Consider the following 26,642-nt stretch of genomic DNA (forward strand, 5'->3'; position numbering starts at 1 on the left):
CAGGTGCGGGGTTAGGGTTGAACATCATGTATTGCAGCCTATCAATGGATCATGCGCCGATCTGTTGATGACAGCACCTCCGCACCTGCCTGGACCACCGGGCACATTGCACTTGGAACAGAATTGCATCTAGCAGTCATATGATCAATAGCCGACATCGGGGAGACTGTCAACGTCCTTCATTTTGGAAACTGAGCTCAGTGTCATCATAGCACTCCATCCCATTTCTCTACGTCCCAACCCATCCTCACCATGACCACCATCAATAAAAGGGACCAACTGCCCTCCCTCCTCCTCCTCCCCTTCCCACCCCACCCCTCCAACCGCACCCTCCTTGATGCCGCCTACCGCCCCCCTCTCACCGCCGTCCTCTCCAAGCTCAAACACGCCAACCCGCACGGCGCATCCAAGCTCATCATCGCCGTCGCCGTCCCCATCCTCCAAGGGCCGCCCTACCAGCTGCGCTCCAAGACCTTGCTCTGGTCGCAAGCGCAAGCGCTCATTGCGGGCCTGTACGCCATCATCTCCGTCATTTGCGCCCGCTTGAAAATCAGCACGGAGATTGATGGTGGTCCGGGGTCGGTGGATGCGACGGTTGTGCTGGTTGATCATGATCGGGGACGCAAGCCATTGAGTGCTGAAGACCGGGCCCTGCGGGGGGATTCGAAAAGCAGTAATAGTCTGATTGAGACGAACAACACGGTCGTGGTAGACTTGGCGACATTTGCGGACGCCTATCACCCGTGGAATTATATTTTTCATGTGCGCACCGAGCAGGGCATCCGGTTGAACGAGGTGTATTTGCAGATGGCGGAGGGGAAGATGATTGGAGCACATGCGCTTCGGCAGGAGCAATTGGTGGGTGTGGAGGGGGGGTTGACACTGCATCATGGGCTTGTTGGAGATGATACTACGGCGGGAGCGGGAGCAGCTGGAGGGGCGGGGAACGGGGAGGGAAGACGGGTATCAGGAGTGCCGGTAGTTTGTCTAGGAGGGACCTTTGACTATCTCCATCCGGGCCACAAGCTGCTCCTGACCGCGGGCGCTTTGCTCTTGGGAGTGCCGAGCAAAGATGAGCTGTCACTGCCGGCTACTTCGCCCAGGCGACGCGAGCCGTGCAAATACATCATTGGGATCACGGGCGATGAGCTACTCAAGAACAAGAAGTTTGCAGAATACGTGCAGTCGTGGGAGACGCGGGCGCGGAACGTCATTTACTTTTTATCCAGGCTTCTACAGCTCTCGGACAAGGGATGGAGAGAGGCAATGGGCCCTGCGGCCGGCGACAACATCCACTCCGCCGCCGCGGCAGGAGTGCAAATCGACGAGAAAGACGGCGATTTCCGCGCGGCTTTCAGGGATGGCACGATCATCGTGCAATGCGTACGGATACAAGATGCTTTTGGGCCGACGGTCACGGAGGAAAATATCGATGTGCTGGTCGTGTCGGGGGAGACGCGGTCGGGTGGAAAGGCCGTCAATGACAAGCGGGCGGAACAGGGATGGAAGACACTGGAGGTTTTTGAGGTTGATGTGTTAAATGCGGATGAGATCCCGGAGGACGTGGGAGAAGACGTCAAGGCTACCGAAGATTTCACTTCCAAGATTAGTAGTACCGTCATTAGACAGCAGAGGGCGGCGCAGGCTACGGGGAAGAGCGAGCCTAAGATTTGACTTGGTGTCGAACGGACTCAACCTCACACACACACACACATACATACACATACATACACATACAGTGAGTGATACATATATAATATATACGCACAAAGATAGGTGTAGAAGAGGACATGGGCTTGTTGTTTGTTGGTCGTAGAACACATGTACAGAGTGGCCGGGCATTAAGATAGGTCCTGCACAGACATGCCTACGTTATTGGACAATATGGAATGAACCCAATGGATGAAATAATCATAATCACATTGTATAGGGAGCTCGAAGAGGCTCAACGTACCTCAGTCGTATGACTAGTCTTTTCAATAAATATTATCGCAAACGTCACCTCTCAAGTTAAGGACTGACTATCTCACCCATCGATATCCAAATTCCCAACCCCCCCCTCCTAAAAAAAAAAAAAAAAAAAAAAAAAAAAAAAAGACGAAAAAAAAAGATTGGGGTCCCCAAAATCACTGTCAAGACAGGGAAATAAGAGAAGCCTCGAATAAAAAGAATGACAAGTACCAGGACACGACGTCAACAAAGTTTACTTTTGAAACAAAAAAAAATCGTGCTGACAAGAGTGGGATTCGAACCCACGCCCTTTCGGACCACGGAACCTTGGAAGGAATATTAAGGGTTAACCTTAACGTGGCGCCTTAGACCGCTCGGCCATCTTGCCTTAACAATGACACTGAAGGTGCGATGGTAGACTTACATAGTAGAAGCGAAAACGAGTCTTGGGCCACTATACGTACACAATGATCTCGTAAGGCTGTCCTGCTGATTCACTGCCACTCAAAGACGAGGTGACGGTCCCGAATGGTCCTTCCACCATAGGTGGGGTAGGTATCTCGCAAGTGTCTGTTTGTCACGAGTTATTATCAAAGTGGTCATTTTGTGTAGCGAAACTACCAAATGCCGTTGTGTTCTTCACGAGAACACAAATACTTCTGGGCACCCCCTTCCTTCCTTCCTTTTTTTTTTTAGTGCATGTGTGCCGCATATCTGTATGTCTTTGTATGTGTTTGTATGTTTTCTCAACTTCGAATAGCCAACTATTGCTCATACGTGCTGATATCGCTAAAATTACACCCTGGGACAAACCCGAGGTTCGTCATGAACTGCGGATCAACGTCAACCGCATCCGTGTACTCGATCGATGCCAGATCATCCACCATCGCATCATAGTCTACAGTCGAATATCCGAAATTGGCCATGGGGACGAGGTTACTATGGTAAGGAGGATGGTTCGTTGTACTATCAACGTATGGCGGGGGTGGTCTGGGAGGAGCACCTCCAGGCGCAAGGGCCACCGAGGCCTCGTTCAAGTGGGTGGCAGGTGGTGGATATGTACTGAGAATGCCATGGGTATTGACTGATCCGTAGTCATTGGTTTGAGTAATTGCGTCTAGGGCCGCATCGCTATTGTAGGGGGTAGGATTCGGTATTCCATTAAACCGATCATTGACCGGATTTATTGACGTTGACAGGGGCTGTTCCATGACATGGGGCATGATACTTGCAGTGGCAGTCGCAGTCGGCGGAAGCTCAAGTTGTCGTATGGGTTGGAGGCCAGTATTGCTGTGTCGGCCTCCCCGAGGCCAAATGGAGGAGTAGGCGGGGAAAAGCTCTTCCAAGTGCCTTCGATGCCGCTCTGAAGAATGTGATTGTTTCTTTAAAGCAAGAAGGGAGTCTAGAAGAGAAGGGATCAGAGGTGGGATTGCATATGTACCAAACCGCTTCTGATACTGATCAAGAGTTTCGATCAGAAGATGCGAGTAGTGTTCGTTGAGAGGCTCAGAAAAGGCAGCTGCCCATAAATAAACGGTACGGGTAAGGTATGCAGTAGGCACAAAAGCCGATGCTGTATCCTGGGAAAGGACAAAGACGCTGAAGGGAGAATTGTGGCCGATTACCTGCTGCAACCGCGACCTGAACTCCAAGGGAGCGTTCTGTGAAGATGTTCGTATTCTTGGCAGAAGCTCCAAAGCAACCAGCTTGGTCACGCCATATAGGTGGTTGAATGTGCTTAAAGGGTATGCCGGGTTCCTCAACATTTGCAGCATGGTGTGTTCACCGCCTAAGCCCTCACATGGTGTCCACGGCTCCCATTGATCTTGACCGTCTTCAGGTAACGGCAGATCCGCAATGTCGTCTGGCTTGAGATGGGCCGGCACGTTGTGTCTCATAGACACAATGGTATCCACGATGAAGCACGCGACGAGCAGCGCACGCATTCTTGGTCGTGGCCGGTCATCATCAGGAGGCAACTGGGTGCGAACAACAAGTAGGACGCGGACCGCAAAGCCAACCAGCAACCAAGCAGACTCCCAATCATCCCGCCCAAGGCTTACGAGACAAAGAAGCAGCAACGCTCTGCAGTGCTGAACCTGGAACGGCCCGCTTTCCAAAGGTATGAGCTTTCGGGCTGTGTCAGATATGTCTGCAGGTGAAGGATTGATGGCATTGTCATGGCCATGAGCAGCTGAAGCTGGACCCGTAGCACTCGATGCAGCAGTAGCAGCAGCCTGGAAGGACGCCAGGGCGAGCGCGCTCCAGAGCTCGGCATGAACGCCAGACTCGACATTCGCAGAGGGAAGCAACGAGCCTTGTTCAGAGTACTGGTACAATGCTTGGTACATGTCTTTCTTCTCGAGGATAGGGAGCCAAGAATGCGTGTAGGAAAAGTAGATATCCAGCAGGCGCCAATGATTGGGTGGTAGCTTCCCTATCCCGGTACCATCTGGCTGAAGGTTGTTTTCCAGGGTGTTTGCCGAAATAGGTGGTCGGACCGGGCCTGGTAGAGTGCGTGTCTCAGCTGTACTAGACTTAGGCGCCGAGAAAGTCAAGTGAGGCGCATGAGGGAAGTCGGATGTCTTTGCCCCGGCATCTTGGACATTTATGTCTTCGGACGGGGATTGGCCGTCTTCAGATGGATCTTGTGCGGCCTGACCTGAGAGAAGACGGGTGATGCTTTTGTTGACTCGACTCGTCGCCCATCTTGCATGCAGGCGTTCTGCAGCAGGCGAGTCTTTGCCGACCAGGAGAGCGCTGCCCTGGCCAGCATCACGGACCAAAAGATTGTGGAGGGCGTCCTCGCTGCGGGCAACGTTCTCGAACATCCAAGCCAGAGCCAGTTCGAGAGTGCGGATGTAGCCCGTCTGGACTCCTCGCTTCTTGGGACTGGCCTGGTAGGTACACGACCGGCCCTGCGACACACAGGGGAAGCAAGCCGGCTGGATTCCATCACACTTTTCACGTGCAGCTCGACACTGATCACAGGCCCTCGAGACTCTCTGGCGTTTCGAACGAGCGGGCTCGACAAGTAACGTCGTCGTGGTAGGGCCGAGGCCGGGTGTGTCAATGTTGGTCAAGTCCGCAAAACGGGCGTTGTTGCTGCTTGCTGCAGTGTTAGCGACATGACCATCAGCATTGCCATCAGCATGGCCATCAGCGTGGGCATTGGCTTCGGCAGCGGCATTGAGTGTCTTGCGTTTAGGCGGCATGTTGGGATTTGTGTATCCGGAGAGATATGTTGCGAATCAGGCGCATGGGATGCCCTTGCCGATCTTTTTTTTTTGTTGTTGTTCATGACCCTCTACGAACCATGGCGACGTTGTAGTGGGTGTCTGGGAGTCCGATCATGGCTTGAATGGGGTTGCGTAGAGGCCGAGGTGGGTGCATAGCGATATCATGAGCGAAGAAGCTGGATGGCAGTGAATGTTTGGATCCGTCACGGCAGTGGAACCGGTAGTGAATTCGGTGCGGGGGAAGCTCGGCTTTTGCTGTGGCATCGATGTACGTCCAACGAGAATTCGAAGACACTTTCGCCTGTAGATTTCAGGGAAGCATATGACTATCGGTAGGTAGTCTTATAGTCCATTGTCGAACCTGTGAGGCAACAGGACAAACAGGTGTGTTGGAGTTGTGAACGGCGTGAACAGAGGAGAGAAAATGGAGGCCCAAGTTGGGAGGATAATTGTTTATCCTTTTGTGCAGTGAGACCTCCGTTAACGTGAAAACACCCGCCATGGTTACAGATGACTGTACCTAGGTAAATACTGGAAGGTTTGACATGGAGGCTTGGACGTATATCACCTCATATGAGAGAGGCAGGCTCCGTCCTAGGACAGTACCTACCTCTCTACTTAGGTAATTAAATGCCCGCCCTCCTTCCATTCCGTGCTTGCCGCATGTACATACCTACAGACCTCGCTGTACCTTATCCAAGTGCAAGCAAGGTGTGAATATAAGGGGGTTTCAGTTTCTTTGCCGCAAGGCATTTATTAACTCGAAGGCACACCGGGCGGGCTGGCATCTCTCAGCTTGCATGCTAGAGGACGCTGTTTCCTTCCCGACCTCAAGCAACCGACCGCTACTGTACTGCGACAAGCACAGAACAAAACTCATGAAGCCTCCCCCTATTTTCTGATCGGATGAGTGATTCTCCAGACATACCTCTAGTTTCCAATTTGCAGAATTGACATTTGCCATGGCGCATGCGAGAATGCCGATGCACAACTTAAGTATGCGCACAACTAGGTAGGCACCCGGCTTTTCACTCCCCGCTGCGATAGAGACACCACTACCACCACCCCCGCCGCCGCCGCCATCATGAACACCATCCCGGCACGCCATGTCGGGGATGTCGCCGCCCGCGATCCTCTACCTCTACCGCACATATCATCCTCCGTCGCCAGCGGCATGAAGCGTTCCTTCGCAACCATGGCCATGCTCTACAACGACACTGGCAACAGCAACGATGTCGGTGCCCATGCCAGGCGACCACCACGAACCCTCTCCAATAGTCGGAGCACTTCCGCCCACAGAGTACCTCTAGGCACGTCTGTATTGCTTCGCGATTTTTACCTCAAGTCTTGATCGTACTAACAGTCAGTCTCACCAGGCTCTTGGTCGGCGCCCAATTCCCCGCCCCGCCGTGCGCTGCCGCATCATCCCATCACCGCCAGCTTCGATCCCGATGCTTCCATTGTTATCGCCGGCATTCGTGGCGCTGGCAAGTCTACGCTGGCCATCATGGCATCTACCGCCATGAAGCGCAAGATAGTCGACCTGGAATCCGAGTTCCATCATCTTACTGGCTTGTCTAGTTCCAGCTACAAGAAGACACACGGCCCGGTCGACTATGGGAGGCGCCAGATCGCCATCTTGCAGAACATCTTGAATCTGCACAGGACCCGCGCCATTCTCGTCTGCTCTTGGCTGGAGCGGGATGTGCAGGCCATGTTGCAGGATTTCAGCGTGTCTAATCCTGTCATTTACGTTCTGCGCGATGCCAAAGCTATCGAGGCCCATCTGAAGGGATACGACAAGTCCAAAGTTGGCACCCTCCTTGATGCCACCAGTACTGTCCTTCGCCGCTGCACCCGTTTCGAGTTCTTCAACGTCTCCGAAGAGAACCTGGACACCCACTCCGCTTCAACATCACCACCTGCTGTTCCGGACCAGCGGCATACCGCGCCGTATCTAACGCTTAAACGAGCCGAGCGCCACTTCCTCAAATTTCTCTCCTTGATTCTACCCAAGGGGACCATACCTTTTGTCGAGTCCGCCTTTCCCCTGGCTTCCGTCCCCGTTGAACAGCGCCGCTTTACCTACGCCCTCGCCTTGCCTGTATCTGCCTTGCTCGACAAAGGCGTCGATATCCAAGAGCTTGATGTCGGTGTAGACGCAATCGAGATCATTGTAGACGATCTTGCAACGAGCGAATCCGGCCCAACGAGCCCCTTGGGTCTTGCGCCCCACCGAGCGAGCGAGATCAGTCGTGTTGTAGGCGAAATCAGGAGGGACACAGTGATCCCCATCATTCTGCACGTGGTCTTTCCAGAAAGAGCGCTATATGAAGAAGCTCTGCTCGCGCTTTACATGACTTACCTGAACCATGCCTTAAGGCTTGCGCCAGATTATCTTACGGTCGATCTGGGGCTCGATTCTGGCTTGCTTGGGCAACTAACCACCGTTCAAGGAACCACCAAGGTCATCGGCAATAAACAACTTGCAGAGGTCAATTCGCCGCGCTGGGGGGATCCATCTTGGTTACAAGCCTATGAAAAGGCCCAGAATACAGGATGCGACTTGGTAAGGTTGACCAGACCGGCTTCAAATCCCCGGGACAACACAGACATTCGGCAGTTCCACGTTGCTGTAGAGGCCGTCGGGGGTCCAAGGCTCCCATTTATTGCTTACAACACAGGACGCCTAGGTCGGACATCGATGTGTTTTAACGAGATCCTGACTCCAGTTACACCAGTGCCTACCAAGGAGGATGCAATCGGGCTCCGCAATCCAGCCCATCGCTATCTCCAGCCTCCGCTCACGGCTCTGGAAGCAACACAGGCTCTCTACTCGGCATTTGTCCACGACCCAATGAAGCTGTATGTCTTTGGCGCAAATGTGGGATATAGCTTGTCCCCAGCCATGCACAATGCCGCACTCAAGGCCTGTGGCATTCCACACCATTACAAGCCCCTTTCCACAGCAAACATCGGGACTTTGCGCGAGGTTATCAGCGATCCGCAGTTTGCTGGAGCCTCGGTCGGCCTGCCGTTTAAGGTGGAAATCATCAGCCTCACACACTCGCTGAGCCGGCACGCGAAAGCCATCGGAGCCGTCAACACCTTGATTCCGGTACGACACCTTACCGCGGACGGTGGAATACCGGACGAGGTGTCCATGTTCAACAATATCAGCCAAGCCGGCGCTGTCAGAGCTCTCTACGGCGAGAACACGGATTGGATTGGTATCCGAGCCTGCCTTCGCCGCGGTTTATCGCCCGCCAATGCCGTGAGATCAACAAGCACTGGTCTTGTCATCGGCGCTGGCGGAATGGCTAGGGCAGCTGTCTATGCCATGCTTCAACTGGGAGTCAAGAAGATTTTGATCTTTAACCGAACATTTGCTAATGCCGAGAAGCTGGTTCTACACTTCGAGAACCTGTTGGTCAGAGACGCATTGCCTCTGTTGAGCACAGGGCCAAGATCCCACGACAACACCTGTTTTCACATCATTCGATCTCGAGACGATCCGCTCCCAGAAAACTTCAAAAACCCGACCATGATCGTTTCCTGCATACCGACACACACAGTGGACAACACCCCTGACCCTGAATTTACTGTGCCTTTGCACTGGCTCGACAACCCCACTGGCGGCATTGTACTAGAACTCGACTACAAATGTCTCACATCACCCTTGCTCGAACAAACACGACGCGAGGCTCACAGAGGCTGGGTCGCAATGGATGGACTTGACCTCTTGCCAGAACAAGGGTTTGCCCAATTTGAACTGTTCACCGGGCGGCGAGCACCTCGTCGCTTGATGAGGCGCGAGGTTTTGCGAGCATACCCAGATGATCAAGCAAAATCTCATACCGCGCAGTTACAGCCTCGCCTCAACGGAATTGCAACGCAAATATCTTGAAACAAAGAGACATGCGGATCTCACGGTCTTGATTTCGGGGCGGGCTGTCGGCATTAGGGTACCACTCGGAGCGATTTGGGCGGACAGCAACAAGATCTGCTCGGAGTACTAAACCCAGATCCGTCTTTGCTCCTGGAGCCGGCACTTCTATTGTCAGCACGGGCTACCAACACCGCGACAGCACGGTGAAGCGATCGGCTGAGGGGAACACTTGGCGCTGATAATTGGAGGGAGGAAGAGGAGGTGTACGATCCACCTCATATGTATATCCTCGACAATACCTTCCAGTTTCAAGGATACTGGGTATCGAACTATCAGGCGCTGGCTGGGTAATGGCTTTTCCGTTCATGCACAGAGATGCAGCTTCTCAGATGTGATGGCTCATCGGTATCAACGTTTACGACCGTGGCCAGTCATGCTGTCTCGGGTAAAGGGGCTCGAGAGGTTGAAGATGAAAGGGGCTGAACAACCACCGTTGTCGACACTGTCGTCCCCCGGTTATACATTCATCCTCACCCTCCAAAAACTCTGCGCTAGCACGTCGGCGGTTTGTGGGGTCGTTGTTGAGCAGGGGTTGCACTGGACAGCCAGCTGCCGGCTCAACACTCATCAGCTTCACTTCTTCAGTGCGGGGAAGCTCGGGGGTTGGACACTGAGACGCTGACGATGAGCTGGAACAGGTCGGTCACTTTGCCACGAAGAGTCCCGGCATCTGGGGTTTGGCTGTTGCCATGCACTCTGGATTTTCTGGGGTTACGATCCGTAATTGTGCCGGTCGCTTGTGAATAGCAGGTTTGGTGTGGCTCTTGCGGGGGAGACCAGCCAGCCAGATCTTAGCTCGTTGGGCGGCTGGGGTATGGTTGCTAACGGCAAGATTCCCCATGGAGAAGGGAAGACTAGTTTAGTGCGTGGGTTCCCATGCACATGGATGAGTCGAATACTCATGTACCCCCTTGAGATTTGCTTTTCTACAAAAGAAGAGCCATCTCGACTTCAGCAAAGAGATCCCAGGATACATTCAGCCCTCTTTCCTCGTTCGCATCACTCACCCCCTTTGTCCCCCTTGTAAGCTTTGTCCCCCTTGTAAGAGAGGTCGCGTCACCGGCCCCCCTTCTCTTGTATCATATTGTCAATCGGCATTAGACGCGTCAAGATGACTCTCCTTGCGCTCAAGGAAGATAGGCCAACGCCAAAGGCCGTTTACAACTGGCGCGTCTACACATGCGCGGCGATTGCCAGTTTTGCCTCGTGCATGATTGGCTATGACTCTGCCTTCATTGGCACTACCCTTGCGCTGCCGTCCTTCACCAAGGAATTCGATTTCGCCTCTTACACACCTGGTGCTCTTGCCTTGCTCCAGTCCAACATCGTATCCGTTTACCAAGCTGGTGCCTTTTTTGGATGTCTATTCGCTTATGCGACTAGTTACTTCTTGGGTCGACGCAAATCCCTAATCGCCTTCTCCGTCGTCTTCATCATTGGCGCCGCCATCATGCTCGCTGCTGATGGTCAGGGGCGAGGCATTGATCCGATTATCGCAGGCAGAGTGCTGGCTGGAATCGGCGTCGGAGGTGCCTCCAACATGGTACCCATTTACATCTCAGAGCTTGCCCCACCCGCCGTTCGCGGTCGTCTTGTCGGCATTTACGAGCTCGGCTGGCAGATTGGTGGTCTGGTCGGGTTCTGGATCAACTACGGCGTCAACACTACAATGGCCCCAACGAGGTCGCAGTGGCTAATTCCCTTCGCGGTTCAGCTCATCCCCGCCGGCCTCTTGTTCTTGGGCAGCTTCTGGATTCCCGAGTCGCCACGGTGGCTTTATGCCAATGGCAAGAGAGAAGAGGCAATGAAGGTCTTGTGCTGGATTCGCAATCTCGAGCCCACCGACAGATATATCGTGCAAGAGGTTTCATTCATTGACGCTGACCTGGAAAGGTATACCCGACAGGTCGGCAATGGGTTCTGGAAACCGTTTTTGTCCCTCAAGCAGCGCAAGGTCCAGTGGCGCTTTTTTCTTGGTGGCATGCTCTTTTTCTGGCAGAATGGGAGTGGTATCAATGCCATCAACTATTACTCCCCCACCGTATTCCGGAGCATCGGCATTACTGGTACCGACACCGGCTTCTTGACAACAGGCATCTTCGGCGTCGTCAAGATGGTGCTCACCATTATCTGGCTTCTGTGGCTTGTTGATCTTGTTGGCCGCCGCCGCATACTCTTCATCGGTGCGGCTGGCGGATCGCTCTGCATGTGGTTCATTGGAGCCTACATCAAGATTGCTGATCCGGGGTCGAACAAGGCGGAAGACGCAAAGCTGACCTCTGGCGGCATCGCAGCCATCTTCTTCTTCTACCTCTGGACTGCCTTCTACACCCCTTCATGGAACGGTACACCTTGGGTCATCAACTCAGAGATGTTTGACCAAAACACACGGTCCCTGGGTCAGGCATCAGCCGCGGCCAATAACTGGTTCTGGAACTTTATCATTTCTCGTTTCACGCCGCAAATGTTCATCAAGATGGAGTACGGCGTGTACTTCTTCTTTGCGTCGCTCATGCTGCTGTCGATTGTGTTCATCTACTTCTTTTTACCCGAGACCAAATCGATCCCTCTCGAGGCCATGGATCGCTTATTTGAAATCAAGCCCGTTCAAAATGCCAACAAGAATCTCATGGCTGAGCTCAACTTCGACAGAAATCCAGAGCGAGAGGAGTCGTCGTCGCTGGACGACAAGGACAGGGTGACACAGACCGAGAATGCAGTCTAAGGTCTGCAATTTGCCTTGCTTTCAGGGTGCTTGAATATGACCAGGGACGTTGCGAGCTGCGGCAGCCAGCCGCCGTGGATACAATTTTTTGTTTGGAATGTGGGCGATACCTTTGTTGTAATTACTTGACTTTCTTGCCCGAGGTTGAAGAGGCTGATGTGATGACAGCTACAAAGCGGAAGTATACAGTTGCGTTGTCTGAAGCACACTATTGAGTTTCTACAAGTATCCTTTCCCTTTTACGGCACTGAGTTTTGATTGTCTCCCGCATACCTTGGTCTGTCCCGTGGTCAAGGAGATTCTTACTTCACTCTTGTAGAGCCACCGAGTCTTTCTGTTTGCGATTGGGCAACGGGTGCCTTTGCTTTTGACAAGACATCCCTACGTTGCAACACTCCGACATCGTGATGTCTTTGCACGAAACAATGTTTGTGGAGCTGGCAGTGTTAAAACGAAGATTTACTATTTCTATCACAACCGATGTCACAACCCGATCTATAGAGCGACCCTGTTTTCATCCCACTGTCGTTTTACATGCTTAGAGGGCCCTGTTATCTCAACTGGTGTGCGATTTGGAAGCTTCTGCCAATTTTGCAGCAATGACTTCCTTGATCTGTTGAATGGGAAGTTCCTCATTTGTACGACCGGTCCAATACTTGTCCTGCAGAACAAAGGGGGTGAGAGATCAGTTGAGTTGTCCTCCACAGTACAATGTAAGCTCAGGACGGATACATACCTGCTCAATCCCCTGCCAGATCAAAGCCTCCGTGCCCAAGATAACCTGCCACCCCTCGTGCTCCGCCAACGCTCCCAACTCGGTAAACGGGCTAGGGTTATAGCACATCTCCAGCATAGCACCCTTCTCCTCCTTCATCAAGAACGTCTCGACAATCCTCCTCACCAACATCTCCTTCTCCGTCTTAGGCGGGAAATCCGGAATGCAAGCGACTATCGCCCCCGGCCCCTCCAGGCCTTCAGCCTGCTCCACGCTCGCCACATGCACCAGGCGATCGCCGTACCCGCGCTCCGTGCATTCGGCAATCACCGCGTCCACCTCGCTCTTGTCCCGGTTCACGAGGTAGATGTCCGTCGCGCCGAGCCACTTGTGCAGCGCGTACACGGCTGATCGCGCCGCGCCGCCGCCGCCAATTACCAGTGCCGGCCGGCTCTCGTATACCCGGGCGGGGTCAGAGACATTTTGAACGAAGCTCTCGCGCACGCCAATCACGTCGGTGTTGGCGCCGCAGTACAGGCGACGGCCGGTGGCTGGGTCGGTTTTGAGAAATAGGGTATTGCAGGCGCCGACGTCGCGACATTCGGGAGTCAGGTGGTCAAGGTGCGGGATGATGGCCACTTTGTGAGGCATGGTCACTGAGGCGCCGTAGAAGTCTGGGTGCTGGGCCAGCTGGAGGAAGAGTGGTATAGAGGGGGAGTCAAGACGAAGTTGGGCCCAGTTGAGAGAGAGGTGGGAGTAAACGATGGAGTGGAGGAGAGGGGACATGGAGGCCGCGAGTTTCTGGCCGAAGAGATAGCCATGTCTGGTGTAGGGGGTGATGTCGGGTGTGCTGGTGAGGTGAAGGAGCTCTTGCTGTCGGGGCTGGACGACCGACATCGTCGTCGTCGCTGATGTTGTGGTGGTTGCTGTCGACATGGTGATATATGCTTGATTGTGTGGTGTATCTGGCTATGAGAAGTCACAGTCACTCGAAAATCAAGATTCGACAGAAGACCGGAATGAAAATAGAGAGAACCTAAGGAATTCCCGAGATCGTCTAACTCGGGAGAGAGATGCCATAAGGCGTGGCTATAAGTTATTCCCCCATTTTCATTACTACATGGGCGCGTGGAGTTGACAGGGTTCAATTCGACTAAGCATCTCCATCGTAACAAAGCACTTCGTGGAGGAGGATGAATGAGAACGCTCGAATGTCCTCGGGGATTTGGGGAAGCTGGGCTGCCTAGTCGTCCGAAATGGTCCTGCATAAGGGAAAAGATTCAGGATGAGCGTTTTGCCTTTGGGCATGCTCTGGGGATTTCAGTGATTTAGAAGGAAGAGCTCTCTTCAACAGCCTCGGAAGATCTGAGCACTTTCGGGTACCTGTCTGTTGCGGGGATTGCTAGGTACCGAGTTGCTTTGGGCAGTCCAAACTCGCAAGGGCGTCCCAAACTGGAGCCGCCCTACCGCTTAAATACTTACCCAGCAGTCTGTCCAACCCCTCTGGGCACCCAACGGCTTGCTCTCTTAACGTATGCACAGAACTCATGTTCTCGGCTCCCAGACATTTTGGTGTGACAGGCCCACAAGGCATGTCAGCTATCGTTCGTTATCTTGTCCGATTCTTTTTGGTATCTCGACCTTTGCCCACGGAAAGCGTTGTGGCAACCGATTTTACGCAGCTTCTCATCAGTGTCCACCGGTCCAATTGACACTATCCCGGACAAGACGCGAATTCGGGAAATGGAATCTTACCTGGGAACCGAAATCACAGTCCGGGTAGGTTATAGAGCATATAGTGAACTGTCAAAGTTCTAGACCTGGACCAGCCACTTGGAGTCGTTGTTTTAGTTATACCTACATTCACTCACTGTTGACTTTCAATCATACTTACTTAGACGGAGCAACGCGCCAGAATCCAAATTGTTGCATAGTTGCGGTATCACCAAGTGGCTTCCCATAATAGTTTGCCATTCGATGAGACAGCTAACTGGAAGACCGGTACTCGCAGGTTGCACGATTACACGGAAGGATTCGGTATTCCGTGTTTCATCTGTCAAAGTCCCTTTCCATATGAATCCGAGGTACTATGACTGGATCTCGATACAAGCTGGCCAGCGAGGTGCCTGCCTTGACAGGCTGTCAACTGCGGGACGGCCGGCTAAGTGTTTAACACGCAAGGGTGGAAGATGTCTCGTCCCGTCATCCAAGACCGTCAACATTCGAGGCCATCTGATCGTTGAAGAGATGCTAAATCTTGTGAAACGCTCATAGGTCGCTTACCTTCGGCCCACCCGTTAATGCTTTATTCCGCTGAGCAAACTTCGGCTTCCATCCCGCGGTTCACCGTTTACATCACTTATCGTTGCGGTTATTGGCCGATTCTTCGCAAACCGAAACGATGACATCCCGAATATCTGCAATACACCGCCACGGCCGGCGTCTTTATCACACCTCCTATGGGAGACGAAAGTGCCTTGATACCCCTAGTCATTTGAAGATTCAGGATGGGAGACGGCTGGCCGCTTGCGGAGTTACGTTCGAGTCTTGGTCGCAGGAACGCTTGCCGTATTGAATGAGACCCCGAGAAGGTCAAATCAAATCTTGGAAGACCCCAACTGCTTCCTCATTGCCTTCACTCCCCATATCAATGGGGCACATCCTGTGACTACCTTGGTGCTTTATTTCCTCACCATTTGGCGATACAAGCTCAAGGACACCGAGGTGATATACAGTTCTTCAAGGACACTATCTCACCTCAATATCAAGAACCAGTCTCATCATCTCTTATTTCTCCAGGATCCCCCCACCAACAACATCGGCTTTTTTTTTTCCCCTATTCTCAAGACCCATCAAGACGCTCACTTCGCTGAGCCTTTCGCCATGCCGTCAAAGCTAGCCATTAGTTCCATGTCCCTAGGGCGCTGCTTTGCCGGCCACTCTCTGGACAGCAAGCTTGATGCCGCTCAACGATACGGCTATCTTGGTATCGAGCTTTTTTATGAGGATCTGGTCGACGTTGCAGAGCATTTGTCGAACGAGCGTCCCTCTCCCGAAGGCCCTTTTGTCGAAGCTCAGATAGCCGCCGCTCGTCATATTCTCCAGATGTGTCAAGCCAGGGGGCTTGAGGTCGTCTGCCTCCAGCCTTTCATGCACTACGACGGCCTTAACGACAGGGCAGAACATGAGCGTCGTCTGGAGAAGCTAGCACTATGGATTGAGCTCGCTCATGAGCTTCACACCGACATCATTCAGATCCCAGCCAACTTCCTCCCTGCCAACCAAGTCAGTGACAACCTCGACCTGATTGTCTCAGATCTTTGCAAGGTGGCCGATATTGGAGCTCAAGCTTTGCCCCCTATCCGCTTTGCCTACGAGAGTCTTTGCTGGAGCACCCGTGTCGACCTCTGGGAGCGCTGCTGGGACATCGTACAACGCGTTGACCGCCCCAACTTTGGCATTTGCCTTGACACCTTCAACATCCTCGGCCGCATCTATGCCGACCCTACATCTCCTAGCGGTAGGACACCCAACGCAAAAGAGGCAGTCAGGAAGTCCATCGCCAACTTGGTCTCGCGCGTGGATGTCTCCAAAGTCTTCTACGTCCAGGTGGTTGACGCCGAGAGGCTGAGCAAGCCACTACTGCCCGGTCACCCGTATTACAATCCAGAGCAGCCGGCGAGGATGAGCTGGTCGCGCAATTGTAGACTGTTCTACGGCGAAACAGAATATGGTGCGTATCTTCCCGTGAAGGAGGTTGCTCGAGCCCTTTTCCACGGCATTGGTTTCGAGGGCTGGGTCAGTTTGGAGCTTTTCAACCGCAGAATGTCTGAGGAGGGACCTGAAGTGCCGGAGGAACTTGCCATGAGAGGCGCTATCTCGTGGGCCAAGTTGGTGCAAGACCTGAGGATACCGGTGGAGGGGCCATTGGTGACGATGCCCCGAGTCTCTGCTTCATTGTAAATTTAACGGTTGTTGTTCTTACTACTTGGTTTATCGTTATAGACTGACTCCAGTCCACACAAAATGCTGGGTTTTTTTTTTTTTGTTCTCTTTTTTCTTTTCGTTTTCTCTTGGTACGTTGGATTACAAATCGGAGACTGGCACGTGTATCAGGAGTTGGTGACATATTCCTTGAGCCCAGGTCTTTTTTCTTTTCATTCAATCATGATTTCTTCATCTGAGTTTCTTCTAGACCCTGACTGTAGTATCATCTTGGACGAGTGGAAGACAATACACATCCAGGCTCTACATTAATAGGGTTATAATTCCTGACATCAAAGCATGCTTTCCCATGTTTTTTGAGCCCCCTGCTTCGGCGTGGATCCAGGCAAAAGAGATCCTAAACTTTGACCATTCAATTCGACCCTTCATACTAACCTTATAGACTAGAGGTGAGCTGCTACAATACCATCAACGCCACCTCATATCACAGATTCAAGATGACCAGCTTCATCTTGTGTATGCAGGTGTCAACTTGGACGTTGAAGATTAGCATCCCATCCCAATGCCGTTCTCAAAACTTCATGTGTCTCCCAAGAAAGTCCAGCGCAGCACTATACCCAAACGGCCCCAAACCGCAAATGACTGCCACCGCCTTGTCACTCAAGTAACTATGATGTCTGAACGCCTCTCGCGCATGCACATTCGACACATGAACCTCCACAAACGGAATTCCTGTCCCCAGAAGCGCGTCGCGGATGCCTATACTCGTGTGCGTATAAGCGCCGGGGTTAATGATGATGGCCGACACTTTGTCTCCGGGACCCAATCCTGCCTCCGTCGTGGTTGCGGCACTTGACGGCGACGGTGACGGTGGAGACGGGACGAATCCCGCTGCTTGATGGATACGGTCGATGATGGCTCCTTCATGGTTGGACTGGAAGGTTGTAAGACGAAGACCTAGCGAGGACGCCAGAGTCTGGGAGGCTTGCTCAATGTCATGGAGGGTTGTTGAGCCGTAGATTTGGGGCTCCCGGGTGCCGAGGAGGTTGAGATTGGGGCCATTGATGAGGAGAATGTGACGGGGGGACGCCATTGTGTTTGGTACCTCTGGTTGGGTGCGATGGGCTTGTGGGAGATGGGCGCAACAGGGAATGCGTCCGAAAGATGCCGCCGCACTATACCCAACAACTCACAGGCCAGAAGGTTGAATTGAGATGTGTTTATGTTTTGTTGTTTAATCACGGGTTCCCTCATCATTCCCATCTCTAATACACGGACAAGTTGTCTGCACGACGAGCGGATAAGCGATTACCCGTCCCCGCTCCGCTTCCGTGACATTGCTCGTCACTGCACTGATGACCATTCGAAAGGCCGTCATGGGTTTGTTTTCTGCTTCTGCCATTGCACCTTGGATTAATGGGCGAGACCCCCCGTCTTCGATTTGCACGATTGGAACGTACGGAGTGGTGAAGAGGCTGTATTGGTTTAGTGTTCTCTGACATGATACCTCCGGTTGAGTGGTTGAGGTCGTGCAAGTCGTTAACCCTTCAGCCACCAAGAAAGGGTTAGGATTTATCCAAGAAAAAGGCATAGAAAAATTTGGTACCTAGGAGCGGGGAAGCTGTCAGCTTATGGCTTTACCGAGATCTTCGACTACCCGTGCATCACCTCTTTTCGGCTGGTTAAAAACTCATCCGTTGATGGGCGAACGTTTTACCCAGCAAAAGTCCATCAATGAGAGAGTTCGTCTGCACATGGGCCGCAAGAAGCTGCTGGTATCCGTAGGAAATAGATAACCATTCATATAGCGGAAAGGGTACACACTGCGCGTAGCAAGCTGAGCTGGTACACGGTGCTTGATTGAACCTGATAATAGTGTAGTTGACGGAACATCCGTGCAATGCAGACAATCGTTGAAGTATTCACCACCTTGGACAATTCAGGAAAGTGGGACCTCGCGTTAATGATCACCGAAGTTCCACCATCCTTGATGATGCCGGTCCGTCGATTGAGCTCGGCGGGAGGCCATCCTAGACGTTCTTCGCTTTCCAACGGTTCTAAGTAAGGTGCCGTAGGCGGAATCAAGCCCGCCCCTGCCCACCTTGTTTGCCCATGGAACAGCAAATGCTGAGGAGTGACAGAGTAGGTCAGAATGGAGATGTTTTAACTCAATCTTGCTATTCGGCTTTTCCCTTGACACCAGCGACTGCTTGTCAAGGACTCTACCGACAACACTTGGGAGTATGTGTGCTTCATTCCCTCCTTCGATATCAGTATTCAGCAGCCATGACATCAAGAACAACAACAGCGACTGAGCTCGACGAAATCTACACCTTTGCCGTCCAACTCGGAAAAGATGCAGGTAACCTCCTCATGGAAGCTGCCCGCTTGCGATTCAGCAACAACAATGCCAACCACGACAAGGAATCCACAACCCAAGAGTTCACCGAAAAGGACTCCGCTGTCGATATTGTAACCCAAACCGACGAAGATGTCGAAGCTTTCATCAAATCTGCCATCAATACACGCTATCCTTCCCACGACTTCATTGGGGAAGAGACCTACGCGAAATCGTCCCAGTCCACGCGCCCCTACCTCGTCACCCATACGACTCCAACATGGGTCGTCGACCCCCTTGACGGCACGGTCAATTATACCCATCTCTTCCCCATGTTCTGCGTCTCCATCGCCTTTCTCGTCGACGGCACACCGGTAATAGGAGTCATATGCGCGCCGATGCTTGGCCAACTTTTCACGGCCTGCAAAGGGCGGGGTGCTTGGCTTAATGAGACACAACGGTTGCCGCTGGTGAGGCAGCCGATGCCGAAGAGCGCACCGGGGGGTTGTGTGTTTAGTTGCGAATGGGGCAAGGATCGGAAGGACAGGCCAGAAGGTAACTTGTACCGAAAGGTGGAGAGTTTCGTTAATATGGCTGCCGAGGTTGGGGGGCGAGGCGGGAAGGGAGGAATGGTGCATGGTGTCAGAAGTTTGGGAAGGTAAGTCTCTCTTATACCCAGTATCCCCTCTTGTTGGTTCTAGTTTTCGAAGTCCTGACACTGAAACAGCGCGACCCTGGATCTCGCTTACACGGCAATGGGTTCTTTTGACATCTGGTGGGAAGGAGGGTGCTGGGAATGGTGCGTACAATATTTTTGCCTGCTCACAGTTATTGACTTGGAAGTGTTGACTAACAAGAATGGGACGGGCTTAGGGATGTGGCGGCAGGTATAGCGATCCTGCAGGAGGCTGGAGGTCTGATAACCTCGGCAAACCCGCCTGAAGATTGGGCAACGGCAGAGATACCAGACGTGAAGCTGGGTAGCCGGTTATACCTCGTCGTCCGGCCTGCAGGGCCGTCTGAAGGGGAGACAGCACGTGAAGGGCAAGAGAGAACGATCAGAGAAGTTTGGAGGCGTGTGCGTGCTTTGGACTACACGCGACCAGGTGCTTGAAGTGAAGTAGAAGATCCATTATAATCCTTTTCACTCTGTCCTTTTTCTTTTTTCATTTTTTTTTTTTTTTTTTTTTTTTTTTTTTTTTTTTTTTTTTTCCGTTTTGATCAACAAGTGGCCAAGATTTTCCCAGTTCATGGTGGGATCCCAAAGCAGCAGCGATATAGAAAGCCACAGGCATGACAGAATAAAGGTGACTAGTAACTCACCCTTGGCGCAAACATAACTGACCCAAGCATGCCAGTGACACGACACTTGTAACATCCCCGGCTCACGAATTTAATCTATGCAAGAGTCCGGGCCACAAAGACCTCCTTAGGCTGTCTGACGTCCAAGGTTGGAGGGGGTAACGATGGTTGTTTCGCTAATCAATTGTCATTTCGGTCCTGTGTGTCAGCTCTCGAAACGGTCACCTTCATGCTCAGAACTACCGGCAATGGACGGTGGAAGGCAAAGTGGTAAGAGATGGGTATTGCCAAACAAAGCGCTGTTTGTAAACTGGTTAATCCAAACCTGGGAACGAAACGGAAGGACCACCGTGTTTACCCTTCTTGTTGCCCTTTCTCCGCTTCTTTTTTCTTTCCCTCTTGGGGCGGTCGCTGTCGCTATCGCTCCCGTCATCGTCGTCTGAGTCGTCGCTGCCGGCCGGTCGCTTGACACCTTGGTCGGCTTCCACCACCTCCTCCTCCTCTTCCTCGTCTTCTTGGGCGGAACCCGCCTCGGCCCAGACCTTGACGGTCCTGCCGCCACCACTGATCAGTCTGTTCTCGTAGTCGAAGTTTAGAGCAGCAACGCCCTCGACCTCGTCGTGCTGGAATGTAGTCTGGACCTCTCTGCGCTTCAGATCGACAATCTTGACGGTGCCGTCGCCGACGCCAACCACGGCCTTCTTGCCCCAGCCGAGCTCGTCGGGAACACGGACAATAGCATCGAGGCTTTCTCCGTCTCTTTTGGTCTCTCCGGGAGCCACATAGATGCGTTCCTGCTGGTCATCCCAGGCGCCACGATCCCATAGGGTTAAGACACCCCCGCCAGTGCCGACCGCCAGAACGGCGTTGTTGCGCATGTGCTTGGGACCCAAGCCGGTGGGGATGACTGTCGAGCACAGCAGCTCGTCCTCCTGGTCTTCCGAGGTGGCCATGATGCCATGTCTCAGGTCGGTGACGGCCAGGGTGGCGCCGCCGGTAGAAACCCACTGCTTGGGGAAACCAGAGGTGCTCTCAGACGAAGGGGGAAGAGGGGTCAGACTGGAAATGTAGTCGGAGTGGGGCACATGCTTGCGGACGGGCTTGGGGTTCAGAGAGCCATTCTCGCGGAGGTCGAAGATGTAGAGAGAGCCAGAGTCGGTGCCGAGCAGCAGGGTCTGGGGCGAGAGGGTGTGGAGGATGGCTGGGGTATCGCTCTGACTGCTGGTACTGTTGACGGGGGGCAGGCCGATCTTGGAGATGACGACGCCGGTCTCGGGAGAGAAGTGCTTGACGATGGAGTCGGTACCGGCCGAGTAGAGGGCTGGGACGGCGAATCTGGTTAGAGGGCGCTGTACCCAAGTTGTGCTATACGTATGATAAGGCCAACTTACACTCCCCATCGGTGCTATAAGTCAGAGTGCGACAGCTGCCCTTGTGGCGGTGGGTGCTCCAGACACTCTTGATGACACCCTTGCCACCGGTTATGCTGCTGTTCTCGTCCTCGTCGTCGTCGCTGTCCTCGTTGGTTGGGATGCGGAAGGTCTCGACGCGGCCGTTGGATAGACCGACTGTAAGCAGAGGCTTGGAGGGATGCACCACCTGCGTGAACAGGTCCGCCGAGAGCGGCAGGGTGCAGAGGTTTTCCAGCATGACTTGTTTCTCTGTTTTACGGTTGTTGTTGTTGTTGTTATTGTTGTTGCGGATGGCTTTGTTGCTGCGTCTGGGTCAGTCAGGTCGGTGCAGGCATACGATGTGGGCCTCGGTGAATTGAGTTCCATGTAGCGAGAATGAGGTACAGATAGGTAGGTAAGTACACACCGTTGCCGACAAGCAGGTGACGGAAAGCTCTTTTTTTTTTTTTTTTTTTTTTTTTTTTTTCACACTTGGAGCTCGGGTCTCGTCGCCCTTTCTTGATCCTGCCCAGTCCGGCTTGGCGCCGACAGTAGTGTAAAGCCCCGTGCCATCAAGGTCCTTGAAGGGAATCTATCTAGTGTACTACCAGTGGAGGAGTCTGTGCGTAGAGATCCCTAGCCGCCTATGCCAAGCAGAGCAGTCACTCAGGTCTTCATTGAGACGGATTAAGTCTTGAGAGACGGCCCGCCGTTCGGGATGCAACAATCGATGGATGTCGTCACCGCATCCACCTCTTCCTGGTTTGGAGAAGGTCCCCAATCAAGCTTCCATCATTCACACACTGCATTACTAGTACACTACTTACATAGTTGTAAACGACTACTGGACGCCACCACACTACGTACCTACACCCACTGCACATTGAATGAATGACTGCGACAATGACCCGTCAAGATGCCCAACCCATCCATCATCCATTCCTTTACGTTGCTTCCTGGCACCTTCTTCATACACCCATTACCATAGTATTATATCTCTAACCGATTTCCCCATCTTTGCTGCAACGCATCGAAACTATCTCCGTGATGATCTTCCTCAAGCTTCCACTGCTCTTGGGCGCCGTGATGCTGGCCATGATGGGCGGCTCCGGCGTCATGGCCGCCACCAGCCGCCCTCTTCGGTGCATCATGTATTTGACTGGGTATGTTCAAGTGCTCGTCCCTCAACCACCGCACAGCTGATTTCTTCCCCCCATCGCAGCCAGCACCCGGTTGCGCCCCAAATCGACCAGCTCGACCATGTCACGCATGTTGCCCTGGCATTCATGAGTCCCAGCATCTTCAACGATCCTCTGAACCAAGAATGGCCTTTGTTCACCACCGTCCATCATGTCCGCCCCCGCTTCCCCAACCACACAAAGGTCTTGATCGCCATTGGCGGCTGGGGCGACACCATTGGCTTCTCCGTGGCCGCCCTGAACGACGAAACGCGCACTCTGTTCGCCGCCAATGTTGCCAAGATGGTGGAGGCCACGGGCGCTGATGGTGTCGACGTCGACTGGGAGTACCCCGGAGGCAACGGTGAAGACTACAAGCAGATCCCCAACTCGGACAAGCGCTGGGAGATTGCCGCCTACCCCCTCTTGCTCCAGGAACTGCGCTCTGCCCTCGGCCCCGACAAGGTCATCTCAGCCGCCGTTCCGGGCTTGCACCGCGACATGCTGGCCTTCACCCGCGAGACCGTCCCCCGCATCATGCGCCATGTCGACTTTCTCAACGTCATGACGTACGACATGATGAACCGCCGCGACACCGTCACCAAGCACCACACCGGCGTCGAGCTGAGCCTCCAGGCCGTCGATGCCTACGTGGCCGCCGGTGCCGCCCCCCAGAAGCTGAACCTCGGCTTTGCCTTTTACCTCAAATACTTCAAGACCGAGCAAGACGCCTGCGCCCAAACGTCACCGGTGGGCTGCCCCACCGTTGAGATGGAAGATCCCGTATCGGGAGCCGATCTGGGCCGCTCTGGTGCCTTTTCCTGGCACGACGACGTGCCAAAGCATCTCCGTGCTTCCTATGATAGGGCTCTAGCCCAGGGAGTTTACGACCATGACCAAGGCGGCTACTACTACTGGGACCCCACCGAGGCACTGTGGTGGACGTTCGATACCCCGGACGCCATCAAGCAAAAGTTCCCCAAGGTCATGGAGAAGCGTCGGCTGGGAGGCGTTTTTGCTTGGGGCCTAGGCGAAGATGCCCCCAACTACGACCACCTGGCCGCGCTAAACGAGGGTCTGGCCAATTTAAAGGGACAATTTACTGATGAGAGGGATGAGTTATAGCCATTGTGAATGGGGACTTTGGAAAGGATGCAAAGTGTTGACGGGAATCAAGCGCAAATAGAAAATGTTTTCCGTTGTGAATAGGCTATAGCCGAGGAAGAAGGGGGTTGAGACTAAGTAGGTTCTCTCGTTTGAACTTGCTTTCACTTTACTTTCATCCCTTTTCTCGCTGATTTTGGTCCCTACCTTTGGTTTCAGTCATTGCTTTCATTCTACCTGGCATTGACAGGCTGTGTAGCATTCGCCATTTCGTGGCCTAAAACCCCAGCTGCGTTTATCTTCTCCTTTTCTTCCTCATCAATATCCTCCCCCACCATCGAGCAAATTCAACACTGCCACTTGCCTTCAGTCGATTTCTTCGCAACGAGGCCATGCCCTTTACCCCTCGAGATTCATCCTGATGGCACAACCTCACCGTGAAGTGCCGCCTACGGCTGCCACTTGCCCTCCAGGCGCGTTTTCCATAGGCCAGATGCGCGTCGAGAGCTTGACGCCTACTGTCATCCGTAATAATCTCATGCCCATAATCCTCCTTCACGGAGACTATCATACAGCATCAGTCAGGAACCTGTTTCCCCCGTCTCTCTGGGGTTAGGCTAACCAAGTGTGATTTGCGCCAGGTGTGGCTCACTAAGCCTGACAGGCGCCGGGGCTGGGCTTATTTCTTTGCCGAGCGCGGTCATCGAGTCTATGCTCCGCATCTGCCATTCCATGGCCGTTCCGGTGCCTTGGTTCACTACGAACGAGTGAAAGCCATCACCCCTCAGACCGTCGAGAACCTATACACGGCCATCAACAAGACCAACAACCCAGAATGGCCAGCGGCAAAGACGCACACACAGTGGCCAGGAGTAAGTATATGAAGTGTCAGAAACCATCATTGGACAGTCTCGGGCCGATAGCTAAAACGAAATCCAGAGCGGCGTTCGGGGCGATCCCATTTTTGACGAATATGTCAAACAACTTGTTCCATTGTATATGGACCCCCACGAGCGCCAGGCAGCCGCTCAAGAGGCAGTTGCGAGTCTCTTGCGGTTCCTGAAGCGTCCGGCTATCCTTGTCGGTCAAGGCAGCGGCGCCAACGTTGCCTGGCTGGTAGCCGATGTGGCCCCTGACCTCATCCATGCAATCGTTGCAGTCGAGCCACTCGGGCCTCCGTTTGGCTCTGCTCTTGGGAACCAAAATGGACAACTGGGACCGACCAGCGGGTTCACAAGGGCTGCCGGCATTCGTCAATATGGCCTGGCGGATATACCGATGCAGTTTGATCCACCGGTCGCAGCACCAGAGTCATTTGAGGAGCTGTTTGGTGGTACATATCCAGCTTTTGAACCCATCCCGGTCAGAAAGTATTACGCAAGGGGTCGGCAAGGCAAGTTCTGCTTCGAACAAGGCCCTGCTGGATTACCTGTTGGAAATTCCACTGAATCCAGGGCAGAGCCCCGGAAGCTCACGAATCTGATCGAAATCCTTCAACTTGTGGTAACAACGGAAGCGAGCTTCCACCGTTTCTCGGACTGGGCAACGGTACATTTTCTTCGTCAGGCCGGGGCTACCGTCAAGCATCACAGACTCGAGGAGCATGGAATCCATGGAAATGGGCACCTCTGCTTCCTGGAGAAAAACAGCAACGATGTGGCCAATCATGTGCTCAACTGGTTGCATAACGAGACAGGTGTCCCGAAATTACAGGTTCTTGAAGCCCGGCCCTCTCCTTCCCAGGCCATCAACCCATCGGGCGACCACAGGCAGTCCTTAATTCTGCCCCCTGAAAAGACATGCCCAACGAAGAAAGAGACCAGTAGAAACTGAGCTGAAGCCAATCAACACCATAGCGAACTCAAGTCAAAGATAAAGCAGAAGGGTACAAACCAACTCGTCTCAGCCTGGCGATGTTCGGACCAGCAACTGTCACAATGCCCCCATAGTATCCACTCCTCATTCCTCGACCGTCGGGAAGACTCAGGTTGCGCGAGGTGTTACCCCCGTACTCTACACACCCCACAACAAACTTATCCAGCAAACTGGTCAAAGCACGCTCAGCGAACGGCGAACTGTGGAAATTGCGTCTAGTCCCAACAATCCAACTCCACGTCCGACACAGATTCTTGGGAGACAACGAACATCGGCTTGGGCCAAGCTTCCGACAGTACCAGAAGCCACTTAACAAAGCGGCGTGGCGAACATTTCCGACAAGCAGACGCACACTACGAATAACTGGGTGCAAAGACAACAACTCCGTTCAGTCGAAAGGGTTGTTGTGAAAAGCGGCAAGTGCCTAAATTACTCAAGGGATACGGCATGTAGATGAAGCCGGTAGGGTTCTCCATCTTTTTCTGACCGTGAGGCTAAATTATCCTTCTGATATCCACGTCTGCCTTCGCTTATCACAAGATATCCCATTCCCTTCTAGCTGCCTTGAGTCTTTTCTTACAGGCTCCATACTGCGGCTCATGGGTCGCCTCGTTATACTCATAGATCTCTTGATTATAGATCTCTTGATTAGTGGTATAATTCAGCTGAAATCCCATAAATTATTCTGCCAAACGAGGGATACCACTAAGATCTGCCAAGTGTTCGAAGGTTCGAACAATATTGTTTCAATCCGGAGCAACCTTCTCATGTATGCTGATATTGCCATGATTCAAGTAAAGGGTATGTGGGCGGCCGGGTCTGCTGCAGTAGCAAAAGATGGAATAGCTTTGTATAGCATGCCAGGTGCAGCTCGAGTTCATGGGTGCAGCAAATAGACGGTTACATGTGTGCTCACAACATTGTGCTTGGT

General features: G+C 53.1%; 11 protein-coding genes and 1 non-coding gene across 14 annotated transcripts; 7 read left to right on the forward strand and 5 right to left on the reverse strand.

Annotated features, from left to right (window-relative positions):
* The first annotated feature begins 46 nt into the window (after positions 1 to 46).
* NCU06029 (hypothetical protein) lies at positions 47 to 1,984 on the forward strand. The gene has a single exon (XM_954526.3). It carries the CDS (start codon positions 253 to 255, stop codon positions 1,672 to 1,674), a length of 1,422 nt encoding a protein of 473 aa, XP_959619.1. The 5' UTR covers positions 47 to 252; the 3' UTR covers positions 1,675 to 1,984.
* A 247-nt stretch (positions 1,985 to 2,231) lies between these two features.
* NCU15312 lies at positions 2,232 to 2,338 on the reverse strand. The gene has a single exon. It is a non-coding gene; the product is annotated as a tRNA-Leu (tRNA).
* Positions 2,339 to 2,560: 222 nt separating this feature from the next.
* Positions 2,561 to 5,584, reverse strand: qa-1F (quinate-1F). The gene has a single exon (XM_954525.2). It carries the CDS (start codon positions 5,163 to 5,165, stop codon positions 2,715 to 2,717), a length of 2,451 nt encoding a protein of 816 aa, XP_959618.1. The 5' UTR covers positions 5,166 to 5,584; the 3' UTR covers positions 2,561 to 2,714.
* Positions 5,585 to 6,273: 689 nt separating this feature from the next.
* qa-1S (quinate-1S) lies at positions 6,274 to 9,096 on the forward strand (the record flags this gene model as incomplete). The annotated part of the gene is made up of 2 exons (XM_954524.2): positions 6,274 to 6,499; positions 6,566 to 9,096. The coding sequence occupies 2 exons, from the start codon at positions 6,274 to 6,276 to the stop codon at positions 9,094 to 9,096; spliced, it is 2,757 nt and encodes a 918-aa protein (XP_959617.2).
* A 1,009-nt stretch (positions 9,097 to 10,105) lies between these two features.
* Positions 10,106 to 12,757, forward strand: qa-Y (quinate-Y). Its single transcript, XM_954523.2, has 2 exons — positions 10,106 to 11,962; positions 12,032 to 12,757. Exon 1 carries the CDS (start codon positions 10,250 to 10,252, stop codon positions 11,861 to 11,863), a length of 1,614 nt encoding a protein of 537 aa, XP_959616.1. The 5' UTR covers positions 10,106 to 10,249; the 3' UTR covers positions 11,864 to 11,962; positions 12,032 to 12,757.
* On the reverse strand, positions 12,336 to 13,917 carry qa-3 (quinate-3). The gene is made up of 2 exons (XM_954522.3): positions 12,600 to 13,917; positions 12,336 to 12,524 (listed from the first exon to the last, which is right to left on the reverse strand). The coding sequence occupies exons 1-2, from the start codon at positions 13,512 to 13,514 to the stop codon at positions 12,420 to 12,422; spliced, it is 1,020 nt and encodes a 339-aa protein (XP_959615.3). The 5' UTR covers positions 13,515 to 13,917; the 3' UTR covers positions 12,336 to 12,419.
* A 1,544-nt stretch (positions 13,918 to 15,461) lies between these two features.
* Positions 15,462 to 16,577, forward strand: qa-4 (quinate-4; the record flags this gene model as incomplete). Its single annotated transcript, XM_954521.2, has 1 exon — positions 15,462 to 16,577. The coding sequence occupies one exon, from the start codon at positions 15,462 to 15,464 to the stop codon at positions 16,539 to 16,541; it is 1,080 nt and encodes a 359-aa protein (XP_959614.1). The 3' UTR covers positions 16,542 to 16,577.
* A 153-nt stretch (positions 16,578 to 16,730) lies between these two features.
* On the reverse strand, positions 16,731 to 18,047 carry qa-2 (quinate-2). Its single transcript, XM_954520.2, has one exon. The coding sequence runs from the start codon at positions 17,614 to 17,616 to the stop codon at positions 17,095 to 17,097; it is 522 nt and encodes a 173-aa protein (XP_959613.1). The 5' UTR covers positions 17,617 to 18,047; the 3' UTR covers positions 16,731 to 17,094.
* A 762-nt stretch (positions 18,048 to 18,809) lies between these two features.
* On the forward strand, positions 18,810 to 19,975 carry qa-X (quinate-X; the record flags this gene model as incomplete). Its single annotated transcript, XM_954519.1, has 3 exons — positions 18,810 to 19,519; positions 19,589 to 19,660; positions 19,735 to 19,975. The coding sequence occupies 3 exons, from the start codon at positions 18,810 to 18,812 to the stop codon at positions 19,973 to 19,975; spliced, it is 1,023 nt and encodes a 340-aa protein (XP_959612.1).
* Positions 19,976 to 20,076: 101 nt separating this feature from the next.
* On the reverse strand, positions 20,077 to 22,131 carry NCU06021 (WD repeat-containing protein jip-5). 3 transcript variants are annotated; one of them, XM_011396917.1, is made up of 3 exons: positions 21,982 to 22,131; positions 21,555 to 21,877; positions 20,233 to 21,484 (listed from the first exon to the last, which is right to left on the reverse strand). In XM_011396917.1, exons 2-3 carry the CDS (start codon positions 21,811 to 21,813, stop codon positions 20,478 to 20,480), a joined length of 1,266 nt encoding a protein of 421 aa, XP_011395219.1. In that variant the 5' UTR covers positions 21,814 to 21,877; positions 21,982 to 22,131; the 3' UTR covers positions 20,233 to 20,477. The 3 variants fall into 3 exon arrangements, with proteins under 3 accessions (XP_011395218.1, XP_011395219.1, XP_011395217.1); XM_011396915.1 differs by having other exon boundaries at positions 21,555 to 21,883; positions 21,982 to 22,008; XM_011396916.1 differs by having other exon boundaries at positions 20,077 to 21,484; positions 21,555 to 22,003.
* Positions 22,132 to 22,349: 218 nt separating this feature from the next.
* Positions 22,350 to 24,253, forward strand: gh18-7 (glycosylhydrolase family 18-7). The gene is made up of 2 exons (XM_954517.3): positions 22,350 to 22,717; positions 22,777 to 24,253. The coding sequence occupies exons 1-2, from the start codon at positions 22,602 to 22,604 to the stop codon at positions 23,855 to 23,857; spliced, it is 1,197 nt and encodes a 398-aa protein (XP_959610.2). The 5' UTR covers positions 22,350 to 22,601; the 3' UTR covers positions 23,858 to 24,253.
* A 4-nt stretch (positions 24,254 to 24,257) lies between these two features.
* NCU17227 (hypothetical protein) lies at positions 24,258 to 26,564 on the forward strand (the record flags this gene model as incomplete). Its single annotated transcript, XM_011397066.1, has 3 exons — positions 24,258 to 24,416; positions 24,478 to 24,708; positions 24,776 to 26,564. 3 exons carry the CDS (start codon positions 24,258 to 24,260, stop codon positions 25,667 to 25,669), a joined length of 1,284 nt encoding a protein of 427 aa, XP_011395368.1. The 3' UTR covers positions 25,670 to 26,564.
* Positions 26,565 to 26,642: the final 78 nt, after the last annotated feature.

Source organism: Neurospora crassa, linkage group VII (assembly GCF_000182925.2).
Source record: "Neurospora crassa OR74A linkage group VII, whole genome shotgun sequence".
Classification (NCBI taxonomy): Eukaryota; Fungi; Ascomycota; class Sordariomycetes; order Sordariales; family Sordariaceae; genus Neurospora; species Neurospora crassa.